This window comes from Sphaeramia orbicularis, chromosome 17 (assembly GCF_902148855.1).
Source record: "Sphaeramia orbicularis chromosome 17, fSphaOr1.1, whole genome shotgun sequence".
NCBI lineage: Eukaryota > Metazoa > Chordata > Actinopteri > Kurtiformes > Apogonidae > Sphaeramia > Sphaeramia orbicularis.
The window spans coordinates 39,921,808-39,935,522 of record NC_043973.1 but is presented as its reverse complement, the minus strand read 5'-3'; the positions used below and the strand labels follow the sequence as shown (position 1 = coordinate 39,935,522).

The following is a 13,715-nucleotide window of genomic DNA, read 5'->3' as shown; positions in this document are numbered from 1 at the left end:
GTTTTTATTCCTCTTTAGGCATGAAAAAAAAACAAACAATGCGATTGAACTTTTTTTAAAAAATCAACCTGTTTTTCATGGAGTTACAAAAATGTCCACTCAGCTACACCACGAATGTTATTCTTGAAGCAAAGAAACATGTATTTAAAACCCAATATCATCAAGTGATATGAAAACAGTGAAATTAAACCATGTTTAATGCAGCTAATCTGATGTTTTCTCACATTTTAACATATTCTAATACTAGTTATTACTCACTTCATGGAGATAATATGCAAAAAATAAATATTAACAATTGATTTCCACTCAAGAACCAATCAAGAACAGCAAAGTTACAATAATGGTATGAATTGCAGTTTATGAGATGATGCATGAGTGTCTACTGTGTTGGTTGACATGGAACTAAAACAACAAAACCCATGAATATACAAGAGTAAAGCTGTAGAGTAACTGTCCGCTGTAGTGACCACTATACATGAAAGGGTTAAAATGGGGTCATGAGTTAAAAAAGGTTGGGAACCACTGGCCTACTGTGTTACAGCAAAAAGTAATCCATTATTGTAATGCATCACTTTTGTAACACGTTACTCCCTACACTGCAAACAGGACAGTATTCCTGTTCAGTTCTACTTCCCACAGGCCCAAAACAGAGTCAGAAACACTGGGATGAACATTAAACCATGCAGCAGCCCGAACACAATCACAAGAAACACAATCTTGAAGAATGTCCTGAAGATGTAACTTCCTGACATGGACAACACCACCACTCCCAGGACAGTGGACAGTGCTCCTTGGAGTATCGGATACCCTAAATGGGCCAAGGCGTCCCTCGCTTTCTCATTGGCATCGGTCTTAGGGCTGGAGACAAAGGAGTGAGTCACATGAGCTGAGAAATCCACCGAGAAGCCGATGCACATGACCAGGTTGATCATAGAAATGGAGTCCAGGTTTACTCCCCACAGGGCCATGAATCCAGCCACGCCAACGACCACGGAACAGATCGCTAAAGCCACCCAAAGGGCGCAAAGTGGACTGGGAATCAGGATGAGCGAGACGACGAGCATCACAATCACAGCCACCAGGATGGTATGAACGGTGTTGGTCATTATAACCGTGTACTGGTCGTAGTAGATGAACGCAGGATGGTAGACGAGGAGCTCCACCGGACATTCCTCTGCCGATTCCCTGAGCCCAATCATCACGTCCTTCACCGAGCTTTTGTCGAGAGTTTGAATGAAAAAGCGAGAAGCCTGAATCTCGCCGTCAGCGGTTGCGTTAATGTCTTGTGTGAACATGGGGTAGAGTTGTAAGTAATTACTTAGATGGCTTTGGAAGGATTCTGGAGAGCTTATGTTAAGAGGGGAGGCATTTGCATACTCTTGAAAGGACAGAAACCAAGCCAATGTCCCACTGACATAGTCCAAGTGTTCCAAATCTGAAATGCATGAATGAAGATGCTCCAGTTTATCCTCATCCCAGTAGGGAAACGGCTGCTTCACTGCCACCATCACATTACAGCTGTACTTGGAAAAATGCTCCTTTTGACTGTTGTAGTAGTCGATAATGTAGGAATCATCTAAAGCCAGATTCCTGATATCAAGTCCCTCCTTTAACGTAAAACAACCATAGATACTAACGGCCAGATAAACAGCGTACATGACGAAAACAGACGCTTTACTCGACTTGTGAGTCAGAAACAGACCATAGAACCGCTCAAAGAACTGATTCATAGGCTCTTTTTGCTCCTTTTCTGTTATCCGGTCGTAACTTCCACCGATGCAGCACAAACAGAAGGCTTTCGAGCTTCTCGGTGGTAAGTCTTCAGGGATTTTAACACACGTGAACCAGTGTTTATTCCCCGCTTCCCTCTGTCCATTCAACGCCATACAAGCCCCCAAGAAGGTGATGGTGTACAAATAGCAGAAACAAACCGAAACCCCGGCGTAGATGCAGAAGGATCGGACTGAACCAAAGGGAGAGCCGCAGCCCAGGAACAGGGCCAGGGCGTCCGTCAGGCTGGTGATGGACATGGAGACAGCGGCGTCCCGGTAGGTGACGGCGAGGCGGTCGGGAACGCCGTCCAGAACTCGGGTCCTCTGCCAACAGGAGACCAGGATGAACGTATCATCCAGTCCAATACCTGTACAAGACGAGGAAAGTTTTAATGATTAGGTTTTGTCAGTTTTGACTCTGGTTGGTGAATGGAAGGCATAACTGTCTAGTAACTAAAGCTGCAAAAAGACAAAAGAATCCTGCTTCGGTTCCAGTATCTGAGTAAAAGTAGTGTATCAACAGAGCAAATAGACTGTTATAAGTAAAAATCCTAATTTCAAGATTTCATTAACCCCATAAAGACCCAGGGCTACTTTTGTGGCAGTTCCCAAATGATTTTTTTCTCTATTTTTAACTTTTCTGAAGTGATTTATCACCATTTATGATTTTTTTTTTTTCTTTTTATTGATTTCCAGTAGACAAACATACATAACCGATCAACACATACCACACTAATTGCACAATAATATGCAAACTAATCTCACTGCACACAAAACTATGTAAGAGGAAAATAAAATAAAAATAAGTATAAACGAGAAAAGCACTCGGAGAGCGCAGACCTCCACCAAGGCAGATCAGTCCCCCCCCCACCCCCCCGACCCCCACCCATCACCACCAAAATTTAATCATTTGTTCCTTGTGCCAGTATCAACATTCCCTGAAATTTTCATCCAAATCCATCCATGACTTTTTGAGTTATCTTGCACACAGACAGACAGACAGACAAACCAACGCCAGCAAAAACATAACCTCCTTGGTGGAGGTAAAAATGATTTAATACTAATAATAATAACACACACAAAGAAGAAGAAGAAGAAAAAAAAGGGAAGCTGTCACACTCAATAGCTTCACTGATGAGTATAATCTACTTTTCATTTATTCTAATATAATCCTCTGTATTTTGCATTGTTAAGTGAAAAATGGGTGTTTTCCTACATTTAATTTATTGATCATGACTAATGTCCATAAAGGCTCAAATTAAAGTTGAAGATTATTATATAAAAAAAAAGAGAAAATGGAGGAAAATGCAACTTTTTCAGAAAAAAATATATCATTAGCTTAACATAAACCAACCATCTCCATCCACTGTCACTGATCCAACTCCATGTGTTTTACTGGTGAATCAATGTTGTAGAAGATGACGGTGTTTCTACGCTCACTACAGAGCCTCTGAACGTCCAAATGGGTCATATCTGATGACCATGAAAAGATGAAGAACTGTATTTTTCACCAACTAGTGATATATTGATGTTTTTTTAAATGAATTTCTCTGTTTGAATGTTTGTTAAACAATGATATCATGAAGGGCAGAAAGACTTTAAAATATTAACTTTTTTTTATTTCTGATGAACAGTTCTTTGTAGGGAGGATAAATAACAATTACAACAAAGTAAAATAATATTGGTAATGCTATCAACTGTCAGTCGAAATGTCGTTTCAAATATCAGTACCTGTATCAGCCAATAATTGTGCAGTCTCTTCTTGTGAAGAAAAACATAAAAAAGTCAGTTCTATGTTCTAACTTTTCTTCTGGTTTGGAGATTGAAGCCTCTTAGATGTTGATGTTTGACTTACCCAATAACATGAATGGACAGGAGGCAGCCGTCATGACAAAAGGTTCATTCAACAACAGCAGAAGCCCAAACCCACTGAGGACCGCCAGACCAGTGGAGAACACCCCACAGACCGCCACCCACACCTTAGTCCTCACATTGTCCAACCTGAAGTCCACAGAAAATGATAAAGGCATGCGTTTCAGTTATTTGTTGCTGGTGTTTTCCATAATTGCATTCAGGCTGGATATTACTGACCTCCAACATGATAAAATGGAAAATGTGATGGCAATGGCATAGGTGATGGAGAACATATAGATGACAGAAGATGGAGATTTGTCAAATTCCCACTGCATTGACATGGAGGTGGAGTACGACACCTAGAAACATCATCAGTCAGATTAAATTACATCATATTTATACTGGACAGTTTAGTTTTATATTAGAATGTTTTAACCCTCAAAGATCTAAACAGGCACCATTAACCAAAAGCATCTACTGACATTAACCCACAAAGACCTAGTGCTATTTTTGTGGCAATTACAACAAGTTTTTCTCTCTATTTAACCATTGTTAAGTGATTTATCACCATTTATTAGATCTACTTCAAAACACTGTCTGCACATTATAATACATTCATTTTACAGGTTCTTTCTATTAGATAGATAGATAGATAGATAGATAGATAGATAGATAGATAGATAGATAGATAGATAGATAGATAGATAGATAGATAGATAGATAGATAGATAGATAGATAGATAGATAGATAGATAGATAGATAGATAGATAGATAGATAGATAGAAAAACAGACAGACAGACAGACCGTTTGATCGATCGATCGATTTTTTTCAAAATTATTGGAACATTTATATTTGTATTGTATTATATTGTATAAATATACATAAACTAATACATATTTATAACAAGAAAAGCACTCGGAGAGTGCAAACCTCCGCCAAGACAGATCTGCCCTTCCCCACCCCCACCCCCGATCACCACCAAAATTTAATCATTTCTTCTGTGTGCCAGTATCAACCTTTCCTGAAAATTTCCTGAAAATCCATCCATAATTTTTTGAGTTATCCTGCTAACAGACAAACAAACATGCAAACAAACACACAAAGCAAAGCGATCACAGTACCTCCTGGCGGAGATAGTAACGCTTAATCTTAGACATTGAGAACATCAGCTAACCAGCACTTTTGTCATTTATTTTCCGTTTTATCTTATATAATATATAAGATTTTGCACATTTAATCTCTGAGGCATGAAATTAGTGATATAAGAAAATACCTTGTTTTCCCAAAAAAAAAAAAAAAAAAAAAAAAAAATATATATATATATATATATATATATATATATATATATAATATTTTAGAAGTCACTACAAATATACATTATTTATTGCAATTCTGTTTGGGCGGCAACCTGTCCCACTTATCTCAATAAGATTTTCCTAATTCCAAAGAAATTTTTTAGAATGATCGGCTTTTCTAAGAGACTCGACTCATCTGTTACTCTTTTCAAAAAATTCAAACTTCTCTCAGTTTTTGATGTGAATGTTTTCCAGATCTCTGTCTTCATGTACAAATATGTTCATTTAACTCATGTCCTTCCTAAAGTTTTCCAGAACTTTTTTACATTGTCTTCTGTTATATACAATTATTCTACACGATACTCAGGCAAATGTTATCTTCTGTACTGCTGAACTTCTGTCAGTCAGTATTCTCTAAAATATCGTGGACCACATCTTTAGAATAATCTACTCAGTCAGCATCTTTTTTTTTTATCCTTATTTAAACATAATCTGAAAAGGACTCTAATTTATGAAAAATACAGGGTTGTATATCATTTGATTTGTATTTCTATTATTTTACTTTAGATTATTATTTCAGTTATATTGTATTTTTAATTTTTTTTCCCCCCTTGTGTAATTGTTTATTTCTAGGGAGGTATTTACATCAGCCGTTTTTGGCTTCTATCCTCTCCAGCACAATGGTGTGACTTGCATGAAAATTGTTTTTTAAATTTTTCTCTTGCTGTTTATGATGTGCAAATAAATAAAATAAAAATAACAGTAAGTCTTTAAGGGTTGAAGTAAGTCTTACCTGAATGGACGATGACTGGTTGGAAAGTAAATTTAAGAAGCTCTCCAACCATAGATGTGTTTTTGTTTTGTTATCTTCTTGTAAATAGTAAAAGAGCTGCATTGCTTCAGCACTTTCTACAACTGAGCTCTCATTATTGAATTTCACACTGCCCAGACTTAAAAGTAAGGGAATCCTCCCAAAGTCAGAGTGATGCCAGGGGAAAGTCAGATTAACAGTGTTTATATTATTGGCGTTGTATTGGATAATGTCTAATATATCATTGGATGTGCAGCGTCCAAACATTTGAGCACAAACATGGACGTATTGAAACGTTTGGTTGTCCGCCTGCACTTCCATACTCCTTATTTTCAAGTCCAGGTCTATGATATCCTGCAGAGACTCCACTGACAGGACACTCCTGTTACTCGTAGCTATGAGAGTCGCATAGCTTCCATCTGTGCTCAGCCTCAAACTTGAAAACATGGAATCGTTTCTTCGAAAAGTTTCCTGGATGTATTTTCGTTCCAGCTTGGCTTGTCCATTAACAGGTGTGAACTGCTCTTCAATGTTGTTAGACATCCGCTCCTTCAGGAAATAAAACCCACTCCCCAGACCCGTGGAGAGGATAAGTGGGGCAATCAGGAACCACCAGGGATGAGAGCCAATAAAATACCCCATCATCTCAAACCCCATTCGTAAGGGTCTCTCTATGCAGTCTGTGTGGAATTTAGCCATCGGTGTTGGAAAAAAATGTGATAACTTGCTGGCATTTACTTTGGGGAACTTACAAGAGCTGGCTGCAGAGGGAGTGTTGTGTATTCACTTCACCGCCAGCTGTATTTATTGTGCTGCTGACTCTTTTCGGCTTCTTCATGAGCGGAGATTTGCATAATAACAGGGTTGGCCTCAGTGTGAACAGAGGCAGATGAGGGCTTAGAACTGGCTCAATCAAAGAATCTATTGAGGAACAGAAGGTGTACTATGGCTCACTGGTCCCATCTCAATACTGTACTGTCCCTGTTTCCTTTTTCTTTTACAGCCAAGTGATCCCTTTTCATGGTTCAAGCAACGTAAATATCTAGGTTCCTTAAAGAGTGGTTTCTGTAGCTAAAAGTACAAAACAAAGATGTATTGTTCTCAACAATGTGGGTCTTCATTTTTAACTATTCAGAAGTTTAACACCTGTCAAAGTTGATTTTTACTTCCTCCCTTCCTCCTCTTCCAACTATACCTGAGGCAAAGTTAAATGAACACAAATATACTTCTTAACCATAGACCGAAAAGCCTTGCATTTAACTGATTGAATTAATTTATGCTGAATTAACTGAAGTTGGGGACATTTATGGCATAATATACTGTTACGTATACATGCAAAGTGAATTATTCTTAAATAACATTTTCAGAAAGATCATGTATTTATATTTCCACAGATAATATATAGAGCTAATATAGTCATATATAAATAATGAGTATGTGATTATTTATATAACAAAATTGTTATGTATTGTTTTATATAGTATTTATTTCTATAATTGTGTCTTGCATGACAGGAATTGGCATGCTACTGGGGAAAAAATATACCCAAATATTAGGCCTAATATAGTCACATATTTCGAGAAAGATTTAATAATCTTCACAAAGCTTATCACTTTCTTTGTCACCCAATAGAATGATTTAAGTAAAGAATTAACGAAGAACTGTAAAAAAAAAAAAAAAAAAAAAAAGATTTTGATTATTTCTGTGACCATAGAGGTTTGAAAATGACTTTTATGATAGCTGATAATATCTTTATGGTTGAAGGGATAGATTTAAAACATATATTGTTTATATGCTTGTTTACAAGATTCAAGAGGCATCACTGTGTGTTATTTTAACAGAGTTGGTGCAATTCTTTGGCCCATTAATTACAAATTTTGTCATGTTGTTTTAAACTAAGCCTATTTGTTTGTTTTTTCCCCATTACCTTATTTAATTAAAATTAGAATTAGAAATAACATGTATAAAGACCCTTGGGTTGGTGATAATGAACTTTTCTAATATAAGAAAAAGGCTGGTAATAGTAAGCTTAAGGAGTTTTTTTTTTTTTTTTTTTTTTTTTTTTTTTTTTTTTTTTTTTTTTTTTTTTTTTAGTTTTAATAAATGTTTATTTTATTTTATTTTATTTTATTTTATTTTATACTAACTCCTGTACGTATCGCCATGACGTCAGACGTAACAAGTTGGGCGGAAGTTGCGCGAAGTGCAGACTGTTACCGGAGCCGCTAGCCGCTAGCTGCCCTAAAAACAAGCTAAATTTGTTTTTAACAGCGTCGACAAGTGGAAGTGAAACTAGCTTTCATCAGAATATGGATGACGACGTGTTGACGACCCTGAAGCTGTTGATAATTGGTGAAAGTGGAGTCGGGAAGTCCAGGTCTGTCCCTCTTTGTAGCCAGCTCATAAGCTAGCCTGTTGTTAATGTTGACATTCCTCCTATTATGTAAGTTTCCTGCTGGGCAGCTGCTGCTACGGCTACATGTTACTGTTGTCTTTTTACCTATTCAAGCCGAATAATTCATGCTAATGTTAAGTTAATATGTCGGTCCCTTAATATCAGTGTCAAAGAGGCACTATTAAAACTTTTTAGTCGTGTCTTGTACAGTTATTGTCCTTGTGAACTGTTAGTTTCTGTGAGAGGAAAATGTTAGCAAAGTGTTAAATTACCTCACCTGTTTTAGTGAATGTCCAGCTCATTTCCATATTATCTTTATTTCTTGTGTCCTATCTTTATTTCCTACAGTCTTCTCCTGAGGTTCACAGACGATACTTTTGATCCAGATCAATCAGCAACAATAGGTTTGGAACACACCAATGCATATACATGTATTTAAATACAGATCATTTATTAAGGATCATTTAAAATTCTCCTCTCTCGTTTTAACTTATTAGGTGTGGACTTCAAAGTAAAGACAATTGCCATAGACGGAAATAAAGCAAAACTCGCAATATGGGTAAGATGAAACTACATAGCCATTGTTTACGCTTCATGTATACTTTTAAGAAAAACATGATGCAGCACAGGGGTTTTCCATAAGGGGGCGACATTGAACAACGAGATTTACAAGTGAAACACACGCCAGGCAATCCAGTGACAAAGTATAATATGAGAATCAGGTGTAGAAGATGTAGTCAGACATTTTATTCCTTTATAATTATTGCTCTTGTTAATAATATTATGAATAGTACACTCCATACAGGTAAAGATTCTGCATTCAAAACTAAAGTAAATTTATTTATAGTAATACAACATATTGTGCAATACTTGTTAGTATTTTACATTTATTATTAATGTTTTTCAGTTAATTTTACTGTATTAATTTTTATATGGCAGTTCTCCACTATATATGGGTGCTTCTATGAAAATGGTCCCTAAAAATAGGACAGAGGGGTTAAAAAGTCAAACAAGATTCGACTGATGTTATGAAGCAAGTTTGGAAGCACTTTGGGTCTGTTTTAAATATAAATATTTCTTGAGATAAAGGTGAAACTATTTTTCAGATAAAACACATTTTTATATTATTTTTAGACAAAAATCTGCATGTAACACGGTAAAAGGGACATGAAAATTACGTGCTACTATTTTTACGAATATCTTTTTATTCTCTCACAGGTACATTTTGAGAATTGAACTAATTATGCAAGGCAGAGTGTTTCACAAAAATGACCGCTGTTGCAAAATCACTCGCGATTTACATGTGTTTAAATGGGCATGTTCTGCATGTAACACCAGTGGACACAATGGGTTACGCCTGGAATGAGACTGAGATTCATGAAAAACCCACATGTCTTGATTACAAAAACCACTAAGATCATCACATTTTTTATTTTTAGCGGTATATAAGACCATTTATAGCCAAGTTTTCCAGACAAAATGCACTGACACCTAGGTAGCTTTTCATGTCCTAATTTTGGTCCTATTTTTGGCCCCAATATTTTATTAAAAATTCATTGCTTTTGGGATGGCTCAGAGCAACAGTATAATTTTTTTGCATTTATCTGAGGTCATCATTAGGTACATCCTGGGAGGAAATATGTCTAAATTTCTCTTTTATTATTGGGTTGAAAAAGCTGGAAAAGTGCCAGATACCAAAATGAACCCAGTTTCATAGAAGCACCCATATGTTGAAGGTTGAGCTCAGTTGCCCTACTTTATGTACTTTTGAGTATTCTTATCTGCAACAGTGCATATCATAAGATCATCATATGCTTATAGCATCACTGTCCAATGAAAACAATGTTTGTATCATTTGTTTTTAATGAGCTCAGAAAAACAGGCCTGTTTTCAGCTTTGAAACACTGCATTTTCCATCAAATCCAAGATAGTTAAGATAAGGAACTAGAAGTCTTTCAAGCTATAAAAAAGTCATCCTTCAACTTATCACAAATAATCAAACTAAACATATTTGAGAGATATATTTTTATATTGAACGAAAAGGTTATGAAAGATTGAAGTCTGAAAAATAACTAATAGACAAATGCATCGGAGTAAGAAGTACAATGTCTGCCACTGAAATGTGGTTAGTTATAAGCATGAAATGGATAAAATGTAAATACGGAAATGCAAGTACCTCCAATTTGTGCATCAAGTGCTTGAATAAAAAGTTACATTCAACCACTAGTAAGAATGTGCTCAATCTCAGCTCTAAGCTCTCAACTAAAGTAAAATCTTTGAGTCTATAGGCCTATCTGTTTATAAGTTATAGTTTAACATGCCAGGAACAATAGACAGTGACTTACAAAGCTCCATTATGTAGGCTAATGCGTATAATTTAAAGCAATGTAACATTTAATAATATAATAACAAAAACATAACTTTGCAGAGTATCCAACTGCACATAAATTTGAGTTGAACAACTTTTAGTCATCTGTTTTGTGGTTATTTTTTAATGACTTCCTTTGTCGTACCTGTTCGAACCATTAAGGCAGTATCACATGTGGATTACTGCTTTAAGGTTATTAGAGCTATACTTCAAGAATTACAAAAGGCCTGAAGGTTTATCATGGAGTCTCTTCTCGTATTTACTTTTTCAGGACACGGCTGGACAGGAAAGGTTTCGCACCTTGACGCCCAGTTACTACCGTGGTGCACAGGGCGTCATATTAGGTAAATAATGTTTTTGAAGATTTATTATTTTCTGATAGGGTTCTTCCCTTGTTCATGACATTGAATTAAAGACATTAAACCTTATTTCACATTAACCTTATTTTTCTGTTTTAATGTTCTTTGTTCTTGACAGTGTACGATGTAACAAAACGTGACACCTTTACAAAACTCGAAAACTGGCTGAATGAACTGGAAACCTACACAACACGCAATGACATCGTAAAAATGCTTGTCGGAAACAAAATTGATAGGGTATGTTTTTATCTGTTTGCCTTTTGAACACACACATAAGCAGTTTTAGCACTTTTATCTATGACATTTTTATGACATTGATAACATTGGCTTGACAAATCATATATTGTTAATTGTAAAAATATGAAAATCATCAAGCAACAGAATACTCAGATGTGTTTTGTAAATGTATTCAGCAGTCATGGTTGTTGTTTTGCTGTTTCTACACTTGTGTCGTACGTCACTGATGTCTGAGCAGCTAATCCCCAAGCTGCAGGGAAAATGACATAAGGTTTTTCTTTGGTTTTTAGGATGACCATGAGGTGGACAGAAATGAGGGTCTAAAGTTTGCTAGGAAACACTCCATGCTGTTTATTGGTAAGTATCTATTTTGGTGTAGAATCAGACGTGGTCAGACATGGTCATTTAAACTAATAGAGCCATAAAATATAACTTAGAGCCATTTGAAGTTACCATAGTGGACTTGAAAGTCAGAATCCTAATTGCACAGTTGGAACATGTCAGGACATCACTTAGTACGTCGTGTATTTAGTTTGGGTTTGTTGCTTTGTTTATACTGCTTTGGCGTTTTTTAGTCTCTACTGTCAGCACTGCGCTGAAAGATGCAGCCACTCCAGAAGAACTGCATTATGATTAAAATCTAGTGGGCTTTCATTTATCGAATCCATGTCTACACGTGTTCCTGATTCTCATCTCCGATCTGCCTCTCTCTGGGAAATTAGGTTAACATTTTTGTGGAGTTTCCATTTTAGAACGGCTAAATTAAGGGGTTTTGAACAGGGCTGGGCAAGAAGATGTCGTGGATTTAATCCGCTGTGAAGACGTCTCTACTTCTTAAATGAAGTCATTTTGTACCTTATATGTCATGTTTGTCAACACATGGATATTTTAAAATAACTTTCATTAGCGTCTGTAATTTGAAAAGAGAGAGAGAAAAAAAAAACGTCAGCTCTGTTTTGAATTTAAAAGCTGACGTGTAGTTCTGTTAATTCTTTTTCCCTTTTTTATAATATTTTGGATAGAGTTCGACCAGTTTTCACTGATCTCATAAATCTCGGTAACCCTCGTTCCTTTGTACAGAGGCCAGTGCAAAGACCAAAGATGGCGTCCAATGTGCCTTTGAGGAGCTCGTGGAGAAGATCCTCCAGACTCCGGGGCTTTGGGAGAGCGAAAACCAGGGTCAGAAGGTCCGACTGGGGGCCCAGGAGCAGGGCAGCGGCCGGGCATGTGGAGGATATTGTTCCATACCCTGAAACAGGACACAAGGAAAGTGCACCGACCTTATAGGAATGGCTCCGGACCAGAGGCAGAGGAGGAGACGAAAGATGGAGAGGGAGATTGAGAGGATGGTTTTAATAGGTTAATTGTTGGAGTAGTCTGTTGGCCAAGTGGACTTTGCCGTTTGCACACTTCTTTTCAACCATCATCAGTTCACTACTTTCTGTATAAAACATGAATGAAAGGATCTTGAAAAATAGCCTCTTTGTCAAAGGAAGTATAGTGTTTTAAATTAACTTAACCATGCTAAATGTACGTCATATGAGCACACGCCTGGGTCGAATTAATCTACTGGCAGGAGTGATTCTGTTGTACATTATGGCATCAGGTTAATAGTATAGTGCCTATAACGTGAACCAATTTGTAGGTTACAGTACATACATAGCCTGTCAAATTTTATTCTGAATGATTAATTCTGATCAGTGTGGTAGTCTCCTCAATGCTCCTTTTACTCCCAGGAAAAGCTCACTACTAATGCTTTGTGCATTATAAAATTCAGCCGTTTGTCTAAATGCAAACTTAAAAGTACAAAACGTTCTGCGAGACCTATATTTGCACACATTATTGAGAGGATGGTGATGGAGGAGACTGTTATGGACTGAGTATGAGTGTGCAGTATCCTCCATTTAACATTATTCTTTATGCACCAGAGTACTGTGAAGACTCCCAAAGAAGGTAAATCACAAACATCGCTTATTGTTAATCCTAAACCCAATTATTCTGTAGATGTTCTTTGCCTCTGAATGTAAAGAGCTTTAATTTTTTTTTTGTTAGTTTCATTTCCTGTCAATTTAGAAACAGGGCAGTTAGTTGTCTCTTTTTTTTGTTTTCAGCAACCAAATCTTTGTCTTTGGATCTGGACTATAACTCCCAGAGCTACACTAAAAGTGTGACGTTTACAGTATTCTTGGATTTTGCAATAAATTATACTCCTATACTTACTTGAGCGCACTATTTTACCCACCTGCTATGGCAAAATCTGGTCTAGTTTGCTGTTTATGTGGTGTTGTGGTCCATATTAAACCTCAATAATTCATTCAAAGCATTTCTCACACATTATAGTATGAGAACATTCCTAAGAGCTTCCATGGACTCGATGGGTGATATATGAAGTCCTCAGTATGTGATACATTTTGTTGTATGGTTGCTGTTTGATCCTGTTGATTGACCTTTGACCCTTTTATCCATGTATTTTCCTGTGCTTTTGCTGTGCATCTGTTTGCATCATTCTGAGCAATATGTTAAAATGATATCTGCCTTAACGTGGAATGACGCAGAGTTATGGTCCAGTAACGTTTGTATTGTTGCAAACTGAAATAAATGACAACCTCAAGATGCCGTCA

General features: G+C 36.7%; 2 protein-coding genes across 2 annotated transcripts; one reads left to right on the top strand and one right to left on the bottom strand.

The window, feature by feature from the left end:
* Window positions 1-566: 566 nt before the first annotated feature.
* Window positions 567-6,434, bottom strand: ptchd3b (patched domain containing 3b). The gene is made up of 4 exons (XM_030160988.1): window positions 5,718-6,434; window positions 3,864-3,985; window positions 3,628-3,773; window positions 567-2,140 (listed from the first exon to the last, which is right to left on the bottom strand). The coding sequence occupies exons 1-4, from the start codon at window positions 6,432-6,434 to the stop codon at window positions 627-629; spliced, it is 2,499 nt and encodes an 832-aa protein (XP_030016848.1). The 3' UTR covers window positions 567-626.
* Window positions 6,435-7,927: 1,493 nt separating this feature from the next.
* Window positions 7,928-13,715, top strand: LOC115437679 (ras-related protein Rab-18-B-like). Its single transcript, XM_030160991.1, has 7 exons — window positions 7,928-8,112; window positions 8,479-8,534; window positions 8,628-8,689; window positions 10,770-10,842; window positions 10,976-11,094; window positions 11,385-11,451; window positions 12,175-13,715. Exons 1-7 carry the CDS (start codon window positions 8,045-8,047, stop codon window positions 12,345-12,347), a joined length of 618 nt encoding a protein of 205 aa, XP_030016851.1. The 5' UTR covers window positions 7,928-8,044; the 3' UTR covers window positions 12,348-13,715.

Bases quoted from the DNA above. Each gene is read 5' to 3' on its own strand.
- ptchd3b (XM_030160988.1), bottom strand. From the start codon at position 6,434: ATGGCTAAATTCCACACAGACTGCATAGAGAGACCCTTACGAATGGGG. The intron at 3,774-3,863 runs GTCAGTAATATC...TGTGGACTTCAG, and splicing joins TCCATTTTATCATGTTGGAG to GTTGGACAATGTGAGGACTA. The intron at 2,141-3,627 runs GTAAGTCAAACA...CGTCTTGTACAG, and splicing joins CTGTCCATTCATGTTATTGG to GTATTGGACTGGATGATACG.
- LOC115437679 (XM_030160991.1), top strand. From the start codon at position 8,045: ATGGATGACGACGTGTTGACGACCCTGAAGCTGTTGATAATTGGTGAA. The intron at 8,113-8,478 runs GTCTGTCCCTCT...TATTTCCTACAG, and splicing joins AGTGGAGTCGGGAAGTCCAG to TCTTCTCCTGAGGTTCACAG. The intron at 10,843-10,975 runs GTAAATAATGTT...TGTTCTTGACAG, and splicing joins TGCACAGGGCGTCATATTAG to TGTACGATGTAACAAAACGT.